The 12,899-nt window shown below is 47.2% G+C and overlaps 1 protein-coding gene across 4 annotated transcripts in view; it reads left to right on the forward strand.

The window, feature by feature from the left end:
* Nucleotides 1-152: 152 nt before the first annotated feature.
* RANBP10 (RAN binding protein 10) overlaps nucleotides 153-12,899 on the forward strand; it is a 99,152-nt gene continuing 86,405 nt past the window's right edge. Inside the window, exons 1-3 of one of the 4 annotated variants that reach the window (XM_036274381.1) lie at nucleotides 425-525; nucleotides 642-747; nucleotides 1,299-1,410. Coding sequence is in view for 3 of the 4 variants with exons in the window: in XM_036274379.1 (XP_036130272.1) it covers nucleotides 291-525; nucleotides 1,299-1,410 (347 nt within the window). In the remaining variant the exon portion in view is untranslated. Of the gene's footprint in view, nucleotides 526-641; nucleotides 748-1,298; nucleotides 1,411-12,899 lie in introns of all 4 variants that reach the window. The other 3 variants (XM_036274379.1, XM_036274382.1, XM_036274380.1) reach the window with 3 other exon arrangements.

The raw sequence follows: 12,899 nt of genomic DNA on the forward strand, positions 1-12,899 counted from the left end.
GTAGTTTTCATTGTCCCAAAGTCTAGAACGAACAGTTTTATGGCTAAGCAGATTTGTAATACATCTCCCAAAGTTCCTTGTCTGCCCGAGTTGGTCCGCCTCTGTAGAGCTCTGCATCGTGGGATATAGAGTTCGAAATGTGGCAAGACACGTCCGTGTCCAAAGAGAGGTGCCAAACTCGAACTCGGTTTCCCTGCGGCCCCGGTAGACTTGCGAGTCATTGGCTGAGCGGGGCGGATCTGGTCCCGCTCTTCCCCGCCTCCAGTGACACAATAGCAGCTCCCTCCAAGATGGCGGCGGCGACGGCGGACCCGGGAGCAGGGAGCCCACAGGCTGGAGACCCCTCCGGCGGGGGCGCTGGGGGCGGGCTGCCCTCCCCTGGGGAGCAGGAGCTGAGCCGGCGCCTACAGCGCCTGTACCCCGCGGTCAACCAGCACGAGACGCCGCTGCCGCGCTCCTGGAGCCCCAAGGACAAGTACAACTACATCGGCCTCTCCCAGGGCAACCTCCGCGTCCACTACAAAGGTATTAGCCTGTTTGACCGCGGGGGGGGGGGGGGAGACCAGAGTGTCTGTGGGGCGGCTATGCTGCCTACCCCCTACCCCATCATGTCCTTTCCCTGGCTCTGTACTCCCAATTAGGCCTTAGCCCCAGCGGGCGTTCAGGATAGTGGGGCTGACCAGGCCGAGGGTCGAGTGCCTACTTTGCTGTGCCCTGAGACACCCGATGTCAAGAGAACTGCAACAGGTGTGAGCAGACTCCGTGCTGGGTTGGACTTTCCACCTGAGGGCCTTCCTGCTTGTTCTGAGATAGCTCCAACTCCATTTGGGCCTTTCTTCAGACATTGCTTAGTTTCAGCAATGTCTGAAGAAAGAGATGGTCACATCTCCAGTAACCAGAGGACCTTGGGCTTGCTCACCGGCCAGACTCACAGACTAGTCCTGGGGTTCTGTGCTAAAGTTGGGGGAGGTTTCTTCCAGTCCTGCCTACTCCTTCCATGGTCTCCCAAGAGAGACTAGACTGCCAGCAGCAGTGGGGAATCTTTCATGCATCTACATTGCCTTTACCCTCCTTTGGTTTGTATGGAAAATAGAATCTCAGGCAGGATTGCTGTTCTCAGGAGGAGGTGGACCAAAAATGTGAGGTTTATGTGTTTGTTCAGGTGTCTAATTATTCCTTAGACTATGTAAGAGCTTCCTGTGGCTATGGAGTAGTGAAGTTGCCATGGATCAGAGAAGAATGAGGTCCTCATTTGCATTTCCTTGTGCTGAAATTTGTTCCTTGCCCTCTCTAATTAGGTCATGGCAAAAATCACAAAGATGCAGCCTCAGTGCGTGCCACCCACCCCATACCTGCTGCCTGTGGCATTTATTACTTTGAGGTGAAGATTGTCAGCAAAGGAAGAGATGGGTAAGCCCCTCCTTACCACCTTCTTTTCCCCAACACCAAGCTATTCCCTGTGGTCAGAGTTCAGGGTCTCCTAGCTGACACGTGTGAATGTTGTGAGCCACATGGGTCTGGGCTGCAGAGGGTTGAATAAGTGGGCTGCCTCTGTTACCTCATTGTGGACATGGCCTGGGCTAAGCATTAGCTCTTGAGGACAAGTAGGTGCCATTTCAGGCAGAGGAGGGGACTTCTCTTTAGTGATGTTGTAATGAGATATCTCATAGGTTAGGGAAACAATGAACAAGTTTAAGTTAACAATTTAGTGTTCAGAATGGGGTTGCCCCCCACTGAAGTATGGTGTTTGTAACTTCCCTTCTTTCATACTCTTGCTGCATTCAAGGTTCCTTTTTATGGCATTTAGTCATATCGAGGCCCACGTAGCCTTCAAAGGGATACTAGAATCTCCACAGTATTCATCAAAGCTGTGGCAGCTACTGGCCTGTCATCTCAGAGTAAACAGCATGCGCATGGTCAGAATCAGGTGACTTTATGCTGCTCATAAACTTGTTTTTCTGTCCAGGGACTTGAACACCAGTTGAACCAGCTTTAGGAAGGCCCTCATTAAAGTCAGCATTAGGGAGGTTCCCTATTTTATGGTGATCTAAGCAGACACAGGAATCAGAGGGAAGATTTTTCATTTTTCTTTTGCTGCTTCTCCCATTCTCCCTTTTTTCCAGTGATTGTGACAAAGCAAGTGTCTAAGTTATGAAATAACATGATTGCAATTGTCTTAGAAAGGCTCTTTATCAGACTTACTTAGGTCTGGTGTGGAAGTTTGCCAATCCCCCCAGTGACCTTTGTGCCAATCCTGAGTGTGAGTTTTTGAATATTCAGAATACTTTCTCTTTCCTAGGAACTGTCCCCTTGTTGTGCCAAAGGGTTATATTGGGGGCAGGACTGCCAGAGTCACAGCTTTGCCTGCTTCCTCAGTGACCCTGTAACATCCCTGCCTTGAGGGGGTTGTGTGATTGTGGGTAGAATGTGGAGCTTTCCTCATCTGCACTTTGGGGAACTAGGCCAGTATCTAAGCTGCTTTTAACCCCAGAATTCTGTGATTCTGAATTCTGATCATGTCAAGCTATTGGATTTTTTACTTTTATACCCATCTAGTGAATTTACAGGTATGAAACATATTATTGGAGGGCTTTAAAACTTCTATTTTCCTTTTCCACCCTAGGATAAATGCACATGTATTTAATGGACTTAAACTAATGTGAATGAGAATGGCTTCTTAAAACAAATACTACAAAAGCAGTTACAGTATAGACTGAAAAATGTTGGTGCTAGAGTCTTATATTGCCAGAGAAACCAAGGGGCATTTCTTAAACTTGTAGGGAGGAAAATGGATTGTTTTCTCTGTAATCTTTATCATAGAAAACAGCTGAGTTAGTGAGAGAAGAGCACAATTTTTCAGAAAGGAAATGTTGAAACATAGAGACCTAGATTCCTTCATCTGACTTTTAACATTTCAGTTGAAAGTGGATCTTGCTGGGAAGGCCCTGTGTCTTGTTAGATTGCCTTGCTTAGGTGTTGCAGCAAAACTAAAGAAAGTTAGGCATCTTCTCCCAGCTTCTGTTGCCAGCATTTTTATTTTTATTTTTTATTTTTATTTTTTTATCCTCACCCGAGGATATTTTTCCATTTTTTGTACAGATAGAGTGGGAGAGAGAGAGAGAAACATCGACGTGAAGGGACACATCGAGTGGCTGCCACCCGCACGACCAACCAGGGCCGGGGACAAACTGCAACTGAAGTACGTGCCCTTAGCGGGAACCGAACCCGGGTCTCTCCAGACCGCAGGCCGACGCTCTAACCGCTGAGCCAAACTGGCCAGGGCGCCAGCATTTTTACATGTGGTAACTATAGAGCTGACCTGGAAACCTTAGTTTTTTTTTTAATCCTTACCTGAGGACATTTTTGCATTTATCTTCAGATAGAGTGGAAGGGAGTGGTGGAGGGAAGAGAGAGAGAGAGAAACATTGATGTGAGAGAGACACATCGGCTGGTTGCCACTCACACGACCCCAACTGGGACCAGGGACAAACTGCAACTGCGGTACATGCCCTTAGCAGGAACTGAACCCGGGTCTCTCTGGACCGCAGGCCGACGCTCTAACCGCTGAGCCAAACCGGCCAGGGCCCATCATGGCCTCTTTATGGAACCCCTGAAAGCCTTCTTGTGGCTAGGGTGTAACGCCAGTTGTTGGTATGGGCCAGGTGTGGTTTCGAGGAGACCAAGGGTAGTTACAGAACAGACAATTATCAGCTTGTTTCCTGTTTCCTGTCAATGTTGGAGGTGTGTTTCTGACCTGGGCTTGGTCCATGACCCAGGTGTTAGCTGGTTGTATAGCTTTTTTAATTGTCTAGTTGATCCTCATAGCATCTCTGGAAAGTGTCTGGAGCATATGATAATGCATCAGTTTTGTGGGTAAGCCCGAGCCCCTGGGATGTTTGGTTACCTGCCCTGGCCACAGGGCTTAAGGTGTGCAGTAGAGTAGCATAGCTTGTCAGATGTCCTCGCCTGATCCCCGACACGTGTCTCTAGGCTGCTGCCTTTCCTCATTGCATTCCTTCCTTGGGTAGAGTGATAGAGTGATAGAATGTCCAGTTGGATTCTTAGGGGATCACAGTGTTCTTAGGGAACAGAACTAAAAGGTGCTTAGTGCTCAATGAGGCCAGACAAGTGTGGCATGCCCTGGATTGGGCTTGATTGATTTACCATCTCATTTAATCTGTAAACTTGTTTTTCTATAGATTTGAGTACGGGCCTCTTTTGTAAAAGGTGATTATGAACCCAGTTGTCAGTGTCATTATTTTCCAGAAAGGCCTTTGTCCTACAATGTCTTTTGTTGAAAGACACGCTAAGCACACTAAGCTCATCAAACTAGAAAGGTTTCGTTTTAAGGGTTCATAGGAAATTTATTCATACCTCCTGTGTGCTAGGCCCATGCTAGGTGCAGGGAGAACAAAGGTGAAGCCAGCACACATCAGCCTTGTTCTTAGAGAGCCTGAGGCCTACTCAGTAGAGAGTGGACTGAAAGGCTCTCTGTAAGAGGAGGCAGAGCCTGGGCATGGTTTTGAGGGACGAGTAGGAGTTTCCTAGCAGGTGAGAACTATGAGTCAGGTCAGTAACTAGCTTAATGTCAGTTTGCTGGGCTTTCTGGGTACTCCTCAAATATAAGAGAGAGTAGAGAAGGAGGGACTATGTTTGAGCTAAGAGCTTGGCACAAACTGATGGGATTCACCTGCTTTTTGCTGAGTCATCAGAGCTGGGAACCCCAGGAGCAGGTCTGGTGGGGTGAGGAGACATCAAAGCTCTGCCAATGGTGCCAGGAGATAAGGGCGTCCGGGTTGATCTTGTTAGGAAGCCAAGGAGGCCCTGAAGCTGAGCGTCCCTGGGGGAAATGACTTGCTCAGTCTGAGTTCATGGACCTGTGGGTGTCTCCAGCAGTTAATGATGACACATGGAACGTATGGCTGGCCAGGCTGACAGATGCTCCAGGGTGACCCTCAAAATAGACTATAACATCATCCCAGTGGTGGTGGCTTTCTGGCATGTAATGGGTGGCTCTACCCAAGAACAACAGGCCTAAGATAGAGCACTGGATGGAGTTGTTGGGGGCTCTCCTCTGCAGCTGGTACTCAGGCCCTATGCAGGGGCTTCTGGCTACAGCCAACCTGCCCTTGCTTGCACTTACAACTGACTTCCTTTGGCCAGGCAGCAGTTCATTCATCCATTAATTCTATACACCACAATAAGACACCCATTGTTTTGTCCCAGTCCTAAGTTTGGGCCCCAGGAGCATAGGCATGAGGCCTCTCTAGAGGGGAGGCAGTCCTAGGCCTGGGCCCAGGAGCACAGGCATGAGCCTTACCTAAAGAGGAGGCAGATATGCCTGTGTATCTGAGCTCACAAAGGCCAATCATGGTATGTGCTATACCCAGGGTGACCCAGAGGTTGGACTTCTTCCTGTACCTGAGAGTTTGGGAGAAGCTTCATAGAAGAGGTGATGATGCTACATCTGGAAGGATGAGTTAGAGGGTTCCAGGTGAATAAAGTGAGAAGCAGATGCTTCAGGCAGAAGAAATAGTGCATAAAAAGATGTGGAACACAGAGCATGAGCAGGCAGGGGCCAGATCAGAAATAACTTCTGTGTTGTGGCCAAGGAACATGGGCTTTATCCTGAGGGCAGTAGCAGGATATGAGGACTGTAAATTTGTTCACATTTTTGAGAGTGGGGAGAAGAGACTCCTCTGGTCTGGGTTAGACAGGCCCCTGTGGCTGAGAGCCCTATCCAGTGAGGACCAGTGGCTTTAGGTCCTTGACTCGTGCCTGGTTTTCCCACAGCATGTGTCTTTTATCTTTCTTGGATGACCTTTTTTTTGCATGGTGAGATGCAGAGGTGTGATGTTGAAGACTGGTAGCTAAGGGGGCTTCTCAGAGGTGAAAGGACTCTGCATGTGCCAGTGTTTTCTGGTATTCTGGTTTTGCCAAGATAACACTATGATTTTCAATGGAGACACAGAGAGCTACTTATTCGATTAAGATCTCACCTGAGCCTCGCCGGGGTGGCTCAGTGGTTGAGCATCGACCCATGTACCAAGAAGTCACTGGTTCAATTCCTGGTCAGGGCACATGCCCAAGTTGTGGGCCAAATCCCCCGTGGGGTGCATGCAGGAGGTGGCCAATTGATGTTCTCTCTCATCGATGTTTCTATCTCTCTCTCTCCCCCATCCTCTCTCTCTAAAATCAATAAAGAAAAAGAAAATAGCCCTGACTGGTTTGGCCCAGTGGTTAGAGCGTCGGCCTGTGGTCCCTAGAGACCCAGGTTTGGTTCCTGCTAAGGGCACGTACCTCAGTTGCAGTTTGTCCCTGGCCCTGATTGGGTCGTGCGGGTGGCAGCCACTCGATGTGTCCCTTTCATGTCAATGTTTCTCTCTCTCTCTCTCTCTTTTCCTCCCACTCTATTGGAACAAAAAAATGGAAAAATGTCCTTGGATGAGGATAAAAGAAAAAGAAAAAGATCTCACCTGATATATTTCTGGTCTGGAGATCCACTTCAGCTCAGGTCCTCTTGCCTATGTCTGGACTCTCCCTCTGAGTCCCGCCCACTTTCATCTCTGTGCATTGTACAGTGCTGTTGAGAAATTTGGCACTCATCTATGGACTTGGGGAAGATCTTGTCCTGTCTGCCCTGAAAAGTAGGTGCCCAAGGCAGGTATAGGTGTCAGTTGTGCTCTGTTCTCCCTGACTTCCCCCCAACACTGATGGTGTCATGGGCAGACCTCAGCTTTGGGTTGCATTTCTCCCTTAGTAACCTATTGCTCTGTTCTGGAGACATGGAATATTTGGGCTCTGGAGCATCTTGGAGTATTGTATTGCTTATTTATGTTGGGGGTTAAAGCCCAGGTCTAGGGACTTCCGGTCAAGATGGCGGCGTAGGTAAACGCAGTATCGCGTCCTCCCACAACCACATCCAAGTTACAACAAAACTACAGAACAACCACCATTCAGAACCGCCTGAAATCAAGCTGAATGGAAGTCCTACAACTATGAAATTAAAGAAGCTGCATCGAGACTGGTAGGAGGGGCGGTGGTGCGACGGGCTGGTCCCACACCCACGTGTGGCGGATAAAAATCAGGAGGACACCTCGGCTGGGAAGGTCCTCCCTGAGGACTGAGGGGTCCCCGTCCCACACCAGGTGCCCTGCTCAGGGTTCCAGTGCCAGGAAGAGAAGTCCCCATAAATTCTGGCTGGAAAAACCAGCAGGAACTGAGGCTCAGGGAGGCTGACGCGGCTGGAGCCCCAGGCAGCTCCTTAAAGGGCCCGTGCACGGACTTATCGGACTCTCTCCCTCTAAGCTTGGAGGGGAGGCAGCTCGAGGGGCACCAGAGACATACAGGGAAGAGCTGTTTGGCACTGGAGCAAGGGCTGGAGAGGGGGCTTTCTCCAGGACAAACGTGCTGTCAGAGGCCTTTGTTCCTTTGGTGAGCCCTTCCCTGGGGTGGCAGACAGCCGCCATATCTGGGACTCCAGCAACCTGGCTCACACTGGTAGCCCCGCCCTGCTGACTCCCTGAGGCCCCGCCCCACCCCACCTAACTTTCAGGCCCACCCAAGCTGTTGGCACTTGCTTAACCATAGGATTGGCCTGACTTGAATCCTGCTTCAGGTTTTCCTAAATTTTTTCAAACGAGCAGCATCTGGTCTCAGATAGCCCCATACTGCTCGTTAAGTAATACACAGAAACAAACACAGGGAGACAGCCAAAATGAGGAGACAAAGAAACAGGTCCCAAATGAACGAACAGAACAAAACCCCAAGAAGAGAACTAAGCAAAATGGAGATAAGCAACCTAACAGAAGCTGAGTTCAAAATACTGCTTATAAGGATGCTCAATGAACTCAGTGAGGGCCTCAAGAGCATAAAAAAGGACCAGTCAGAAATGATCGATGCACAGTTAGAAACGAAGGAGGCTTTAACTGAAATAAAGAATAATTTACACAGCTTCAATAATAGAGTACGTAAATCCAAGGAGCAGACCATCGATTTGGAATATAAGGAAGCAAAAAACGCCCAATCAGAACAGCAAAAAGAAAAAAGAATCCAAAAAAATGAGGATAGTGTAAGGAGCCTCTGGGACAACCTCTAGCGTGCCAACATTCGCATCTTGGGGGTGCCGGAAGGAGAAGAGAGAGAACAAGAAACCGAAAACCTGTTTGAAACAATAATGGCAGAAAATTTTCCTAACTTGGTGAAGGAAACAGACATACAAGTCCAGAAAGCCCAGAGAGTCCCAAACAAGATGAACCCCAAGAGGCCCACACCAAGACACATCATCAAAATGCAAAAGGTTCAAGACAAAGAGAGAATCTTAAAATCAGCAAGAGAAAGGCAGCTAGTTACCTACAAGGGAGTTCCCATAAGGCTGTCAGCTGATTTCTCAAAAGAAACTTTGCAGGCCAGAAGGGAGTGGCAAGAAATATTCAGAGTGATGGAAAGCAAGAACCTACAACCAAGATTACTGTATCCTGCAAAGCTGTGATTTAGAATCAATGGCCATATAAAAACTTTCCCAGACAAGAAAAAGTTAAAGGAGTTCATCACCACCAAACCGTTATTATATGAAATGATGAAGGGTCTTTTTGAAGAAAAAGATAAAATATATGAACAAACAAAATGGCAATGAATACATATCTATCGACAATGGAATCTACAAACAAAATGAACAGGCAGAACAGAAACATTCTCATAGATACAGAGAACATTTTGTTGGTTGCCAGATGGGAGGGGGTTTGGGGGAATGGGTGAAAAAAGTGAAGGGATTAAGAAGTACAAATTGGTTGCTAAACTGACAAACCTCAAAGGGAAAGGGGCTGGGGGGTGGGGGGGGGTGGGAAGAAATAAACCAAAGAACTTATATGCATAACCAATGGACCCGGACAATAGTGTGGGAAAAGGCGGGAGGGAGGCGGGAGTGGGGAGGAGGGAGTCAATTGGGGGAAAAAATGTGGAATATCTGTAATACACTCTACATTCAACAATAAAGATTAAAAAAAAAAAAAAAAGCCCAGGTCTATTTGGGCATGGGGTGAGAGGTCTGGAGTTCATGTGGTATCCACTTTTCTGGTAGGACCTGATCCTGCATTGAGCACATCTGGGCTTCCCTGGGACTTCCCTGCTCAATGTATGTCACCATTTGTTTTTGTTTTTGTTTTTGTTTTTATCCTCACCCAAGGATATTTTTCCATTTTTTTGTTCAGGTAGAGTGGGAGGGAGAGAGAGAGAAAGAAACATCTACGTGAAAGGGACACATCGAGTGGTTGCCACCCGCACAACCCAACCAGGGCCAGGGACAAACTGCAACCGAGGTACATGCCCTTAGCGGGAACCAAACCCGGGTCTCTCTGGACCACAGGCCGATGCTCTAACTGCTGAGCCAAACTGGCCAGGGCTGTCACCATTTGGTTTTAACTGCAGGCTGAGAGTGGGGAATGTGTGGCTTCTTTCTTTATAACTGGGGACTTCCTTGGTCAAGGATTAACCTCTAGAGAAATTCCTAAAATTCACTTCATACCGCACTCTCTCCTTCCTGCCCCCATTTTTTCCCCTGGAATGTTTGGTCTTTTCTTTAGATGGGTTATCATGTAAGGGAGATTCCTTGTTAGAGAAGTGGGAACTCATTGGTATGGAACATAGGAGGATGGACAGCAGCTCTGCATGGCAGACACAGTGTGGCATTCTATTCTGGGGTCATTGGGAAGGAATCAAGGCCCTCAGAGTGGGGCTGATCACTGAGAAAGAGATGGATGATGCAGTGTATAAATGCATGGTTGTCCCTCTGCCTCTTCAGAAATTGTGTTTAAAATTCACATAAAATATTATTGTAGCTCCAGGATCCTCAGTATTTTGTTGTAATTGAAATGTAAGATCATGGCTCTATTGCTAGAAATGATGCTAGAGGACTTGGTGGTGGGACATAGCCCAGCTCAGTTGTCATGAAGGGTCCAGAAAAATGCTCTGGACTGTGTAGGGAAATGGGGGAGGAGCCGGGTAAGACTCTTACACCACTCTTAGGTTCTCTTCCTCTCCTACCTCTTAGAGCTTAGAGATGGTCTGGGATGCCAGGGAAGTTTACTTTAGGTTCTAGATGGCAGGTGAGGCTCAGATACACCCACTGCCCCCTGAGCTTCCATGGAAAATGTTGCTGATAACAGCACTCGTTCTTGTCCAGACAGAGCCCCAGAAGTTTTTTCACTGCACAATGCAACAGACAGTTGCTATTTTTTGGTCGGAGTTTCATCATGAGACAAAACCGACTGGCCCTCAGGGTGGAGGCAGTTGGAAGATGAGAAGAGGTGGAGAAAAGAGAAGGGCAGATGTGTCCAGATGGTCTGAGGATCCAGCTCGTGTCTTCTAGAGGACATTGTTGAGTGGAGCTGAACTAAAAACAAAGAAGCAGAGGGGATAGTTTGTTGAGTAGAACTGATTATAACTTAGTTTACAGAGCCATGTATCTGAAATTGGCATGGGATATTTTATAGAATGCCCTCTTAATAAACTACTGTTGTGCCAGGAGTTTATCATAGTTACAATTGCTTTTTATTTATTTATATATTTTAAATGTTTTTAATGACTTTTTTTGGAGAGAGAGATAGAAACATCGATGCAAGAGAAAGCCATTGGCTGCCTCCTGCATGCCCCTGATGGGAATTGAACCAGGACCACTCAGACCATTGATGATACACAATCCACTGAGCCACACTGACCATGCTAGTTGCTTTTTTTTTTTCAAACCAAAATGTATTTTTACCTATAGATAATTTTTTAAAGGACAAAAGGATACATGGGATCTTTCAACACCCAGCACAGTGTACATTTTAAAAATAGACAACACAGGAGATGGAGAGATGCAGGTTTAAACAAATACAGGTGATTGCCATTTGAGGCCAGTGCAGAAAACAAAAAACATTCCAGATATTTTAAGCAGAAAGTGGTTTTAATACATGGATTCTGATACTTTCAGAATTATTGGAACTTAGAATTTCCATGTAATGGTGGGCTAGTTTACTTGAATAAGACCCTCTGCTGAAAATAATGAAAGGTGCTAAGTTACACACCAGCAAACTCAAGGACAATTTCTGGATGAAGACCTGTAACTAGAGAGTTAAGGGTAATGTCTGAGTACCTAACAGCATTTACCATGTACACATTCAGCTATGTTCCAGCTGTATAATTACACAGGGCCAGAGAGGTAGAAGATAGGGGCCAGATCTTACTAGAAATGGGATCTGGTGGGAACCCTTTCACATTAAGCTGGTGTGCCAACTGGCGACACCCTCTGGTTAAGGTCAGTGTATTTGATTTTTGAATGTGGCCACCTCTGGAAAGCCAAAACTTGGTCCTTGAGATTCTGTCTGCCCTTTAGGGAAGGAGGCAGAACCTAGAGTGTGTGCATAACTTGCCTAGGGCCACCCAAGAGGACTGTTCTGCCCCTTTCTGTCTGTGGGCTCTCTGGGTGTTTTGATGGTGCTGGTGGCAGTGGATGAACGAGAGTCTCTTGACCCACATTCAGAATGACCTTTCCTGCAAGCACATCCTGACTCAAAGTCCCTTTGCATCCTGACTCAAAGTCCCTTTGCCTTGAGGCCTCTTTTCCTTGGATGGTGCTCATGCTGGGTTTATTAATCTCTGTAATGACCCTCCTCTCATTGTGGACCTGCCCAGAATTGGGCTCTGTGGGTTACTAGGTCCTGGCAGAGGGGTAGGGTCGGGGTGTGGCTGCTGGAGGAGCTGCTTGCACCTCGTAGCCAATGTCATGGACTGTGGCTTTAAGCAGCTCCATTAGACTATGAAATAAAATCCACAGCACCAAACATTAGCTCTCATTTCAGACCTAAATGTCAGTTGGTGTTTTTCCTGAAATGTCTCTTAGGGACCACTTTGTAACCATGGTCCCTGAGATCTCTGTTGTGGAGGCTGTTGATTTCTTTATCTGGGGTGGGTTCTGATAGGAACAAGATTGCTAGTTTGTTGAGCTGTGGCTAAGGTGTTAGATGTCAAGATAAAACTGTCAGGTAAGATTCCAGTAACTCCTTGGGGGTCTGCAGCAAGGGGTAGGGGAATTGGTGACTGACCCTTTCACCAGAGAATGGCAGCAGAGCTGGTACCTTCCCACAGCCCCAAAAAGCCTTCAGCCCAGTGGCTGAAGAGCTTGTCTCTTATCTTCTCTTTGTCACTACCTACCAGAGCTCTGTGGGCCTGGAGACATTCAGCTGATAGAGCTAAAATTAAAAATGATTACTTCCCTTAGTCATTGGTTCGTATAACTTATACAACATTTATTAAAAATGTTTATGTCCCTGGCCAGCAGTTAGAGCGTCAGCCCTTAGACCAAAGAGTCACGGGTTCGATTCTGGCCAAGGGCACGTACCTTGGTTGCGGTTTGTCCCCGGCCCTGGTCAGGGTTGAGTGGGAGGCAACCAATCCATATGTCTCTCTCACATCGATGTTTCTCTCTCCTCTCCACCTTCCACTGTATCTAAAGATAAATGGGAAAAATATCCTTGGGTGAAGATTAAATAAAAAATAAATAGCCCTGGCCGGTTTTGCTCAGTGGTTAGAGCATTGGCCTACAGACCAGAGAGTCCCAGGTTTAGTTTCCGCTAAGGGCACGTACCTAGGTTGCAGTTTGTCCCCGGCACCGATTGGGGTTGTGTGTGTGGGTGGCAGCCAGTTGATGTATCTCTCTCATGTTGATGTTTCTCTCTCTCTCTCTTCCTCCCTCTCTCCCTTCCGCTCTATCTGAGGATAAATGCAAAAATGTCCTCGGGTGAGGATTAAATAAATAAATAAATAAGTATGTAAGTAAAATCATCCTTTTAAAAAAAGTGCTTATGGACTTGCCAGTTCATAAAATCCACCTTCCTAAGAAATTGATAGAGAGTAAAAAG

The sequence above is a fragment of the Molossus molossus genome, unplaced genomic scaffold (genome assembly GCF_014108415.1).
Source record: "Molossus molossus isolate mMolMol1 unplaced genomic scaffold, mMolMol1.p scaffold_m16_p_21, whole genome shotgun sequence".
NCBI classification, from domain to species: domain Eukaryota; kingdom Metazoa; phylum Chordata; class Mammalia; order Chiroptera; family Molossidae; genus Molossus; species Molossus molossus.